The sequence below is a fragment of the Eimeria acervulina genome, genomic scaffold, assembly GCF_000499425.1.
Source record: "Eimeria acervulina Houghton genomic scaffold, Eah_scaff715, whole genome shotgun sequence".
NCBI classification, from domain to species: Eukaryota; Apicomplexa; class Conoidasida; order Eucoccidiorida; family Eimeriidae; genus Eimeria; species Eimeria acervulina.
Genome location: NW_013547184.1, coordinates 7,501 through 10,000, shown reverse-complemented (window position 1 = coordinate 10,000; position 2,500 = coordinate 7,501). Strand labels below are relative to the sequence as shown.

At 54.7% G+C, this 2,500-nt stretch overlaps 1 protein-coding gene across 1 annotated transcript in view; it reads left to right on the top strand.

Moving 5' to 3' along the window:
* EAH_00047120 (hypothetical protein, conserved) overlaps positions 1 to 2,500 on the top strand; it is a gene marked incomplete at both ends in the record, with an annotated part of 12,124 nt that overhangs the window by 4,657 nt on the left and 4,967 nt on the right. The window contains 4 exons of the mRNA XM_013391487.1: positions 1 to 1,063; positions 1,178 to 1,257; positions 1,840 to 2,306; positions 2,456 to 2,500. The exon at positions 1 to 1,063 is cut by the window's left edge and continues 3 nt beyond it; the exon at positions 2,456 to 2,500 is cut by the window's right edge and continues 28 nt beyond it. Coding sequence (XP_013246941.1) covers positions 1 to 1,063; positions 1,178 to 1,257; positions 1,840 to 2,306; positions 2,456 to 2,500 — 1,655 coding nt within the window. The remainder of the gene's footprint in view (positions 1,064 to 1,177; positions 1,258 to 1,839; positions 2,307 to 2,455) is intronic.

Sequence of the window (2,500 nt, the reverse complement as noted above, 5' to 3'; positions counted from 1 at the left end):
GAGGTTTATGTTTACCTCGATACAGACGGCATGATGGATGCGAAGGAGATTGATAGACAGTGCAGGCTGTCTGCAACAGCACCTGCTGCTGCTGCTGCAGCAGGGAGGCTACAGCAGCAGAAGCACTACAAGCAGCAGCAGCAGCAGGAGCAACAGAAGCAGCAGCAGCAGCAGCAGCAACAGCAGGCGACCTGTCGTGAAGATGATTGGGAGGATCTTCCGTCTGTTTCACTCTCACCAACTGAAGGGCGCAGCAGCAGCGGCAGCAGCAGCAGCAGCAGCAGCCTCAGCAGCAGCAGCAACAGCAGCAGCGACTTCAATCTCATGGCGAGAAGTGAAGAGGACTTCGGACCCTCCCTCGGTCTCACTCCAGGCACAAGCCCACCGACAGCAGCAGCAGCAGCAGAAGCAGCAGCAACAGCAACAGCAGCAGCAGCAGCAGCAGCAACAGCAGCAGCAGCAGCAGCACGAGGATACTGCTCCGCTTCAGAGCTGACGGAGGGTCCTTCGCCTGCTGCTGGTGGCGAGTCGCCACGGTGGGCCAGTGACAGAGACAGCAGCAGCAGCAGCAGCAGCAGCAGCAGCAGCACCAACAACAGCAGCAGCAGCTTTTGCAAGAGGCGCCTGACGTCCGACCCTTTGCCGCGATCGAGCGAAGCGCCTGCAGCAGCAGAGGACTCTGCTGCAGCAGCAGCAGCAACCGCAGCAGCAGCAGCAGCAGCAACAGCAGCAGCACCAATAACAGCAGCAGCAGGAGAGAGCGACGATGTGCAGCGCTGCCCGTTGTCTGCGGTATCTCCTTCCTGCAGCGGGAGCAGCAGCAAGACGAGGAGCAGCACGAAGACGCACAGCAGCAGCAGCAGCAGCAGCAGCAGCAGAGTATCCCCTACTAGCAGCGCCAGCAACAGGAAAGCGAGCAGCAGCAGCAGCAGCAGCAGCAGTAGCAATACGGGAAAGAAGAGCAGCAGCAAGCGTAGGAGCCGAAGTATCAGGAGCAGCACCACGACCAACAACAACAGCAGCAACAGCAGCAGCAACAGCAGCAGCAGCATATGGAGGCGAGGTTGTTTGCTGCTGTTTCCTTTGAAAGTGAGCAGCGGCGAAGGTATGAATGAGGTGTATATACGTCCGCTGCTGTCGTATATGTCGTTGCCTTGGTCGTTAGGCATGATTGCAGGCAGAGGGCAGCAGGCTTTCTTCTGTATCGGTTATCAGGGTGATTGCATGCTCTATCTAGACCCGCATGCTCGCATACAGGTAAGGCTTATTATCTTATTATGTACAACACACTCAGTCTCCTGCTCTTTATCTTTGCCGTTACTCATGCTCATGCTGCTGGTCCTGCTGATGCTGCTGGTGCTGCTGATGCTGCTGATGCTGCTGATGCTGCTGATGCTGCTGATGCTGCTGGTGATGCTGATGCTGCTGATGCTGCTGGTGATGGTGATGGTCGTGGTGCTGCTGCTGTTGTGGATGCTGCTGCTGCTGCTGGTGTTGTCGCTGCTGCTGTTGCTGCTGCTGCTGCTGCTGGTGTTGCTCGTGATGGCGGTGGTGCTGCTGCTGTTGCTGTTGGTGTTGCTGTTGCTGTTGCTGTTTCTGTTTGTATTGCTGCTGGCTTCTCTATTGCAGCATTTGTGGGTGGCGTTCATCTGCTATTTTCTCTTTGCTGCTGCTGCTGCTGCTTCTATTGCTGCTTCTACTGCTGCTTCTACTGCTGGTACCCTACTGCTGCTGCTTTAACAACTCCTACTACTGCTGTTGCTGCTGCTGCTGCTGCTGCTGCTGCTGCTGTTGTTGCTGCTGCAGCCTCCTGCTTTGGAGTTAGGGTTTACAACGCAGATGTCTCTGTTTGGCTGCAAACCTCTGAAGCAAACTCTTGCTGTCTTAAATGCTTCCTTTGCTCTGGCTTTCTATGTGGGGTCATTGAGAGAGCTGCTGCTGCTGCAGCAAGAGCTGCAACGAATAGAGCAGCAGCACCCTACATGCTTCTTAATAACAACCAGAACTTATGCAGCGGTCAAACATAGCAAACATAGTAAACACAAACACCATCATCAGCACCTAAAGCAGCAGCAGCAGCAAGGAGTTCAGCAGCAGCAAGGGGTGCAGCAGCAGCAAGGAGTGCAGCAGCAGCAAGAAGAGCAGCAGCAGCAAGGAGAGCAGCAGCAGCAAGAAGAGCAACGTCACCATCATCGACGCCACAAACACCATAAACACCACCACCAGCAGCAACAGCAGCAGCAGCAGCAGCAGCAGCAGCAGCAGCAGCAGCATATGAAGGGAGAGGAACAGCAGCAGGAAGGAAGGTAGGGCATAGAGAGAGACAGAGACAGACAGAAATCTGCTGCTGTTTATTTTGCTTTGCTGCAGATACTTGCGTTCATGCATGCATATATTTATAGATTTGTTTGGCTTCTGTTGCTTGCTTTTCGTCTGTCTCTCTTTCTTGCTGCAGCAGCTGCAGCAGCAGCAGCAGCAGCACAGGATATAAAGGAGACAC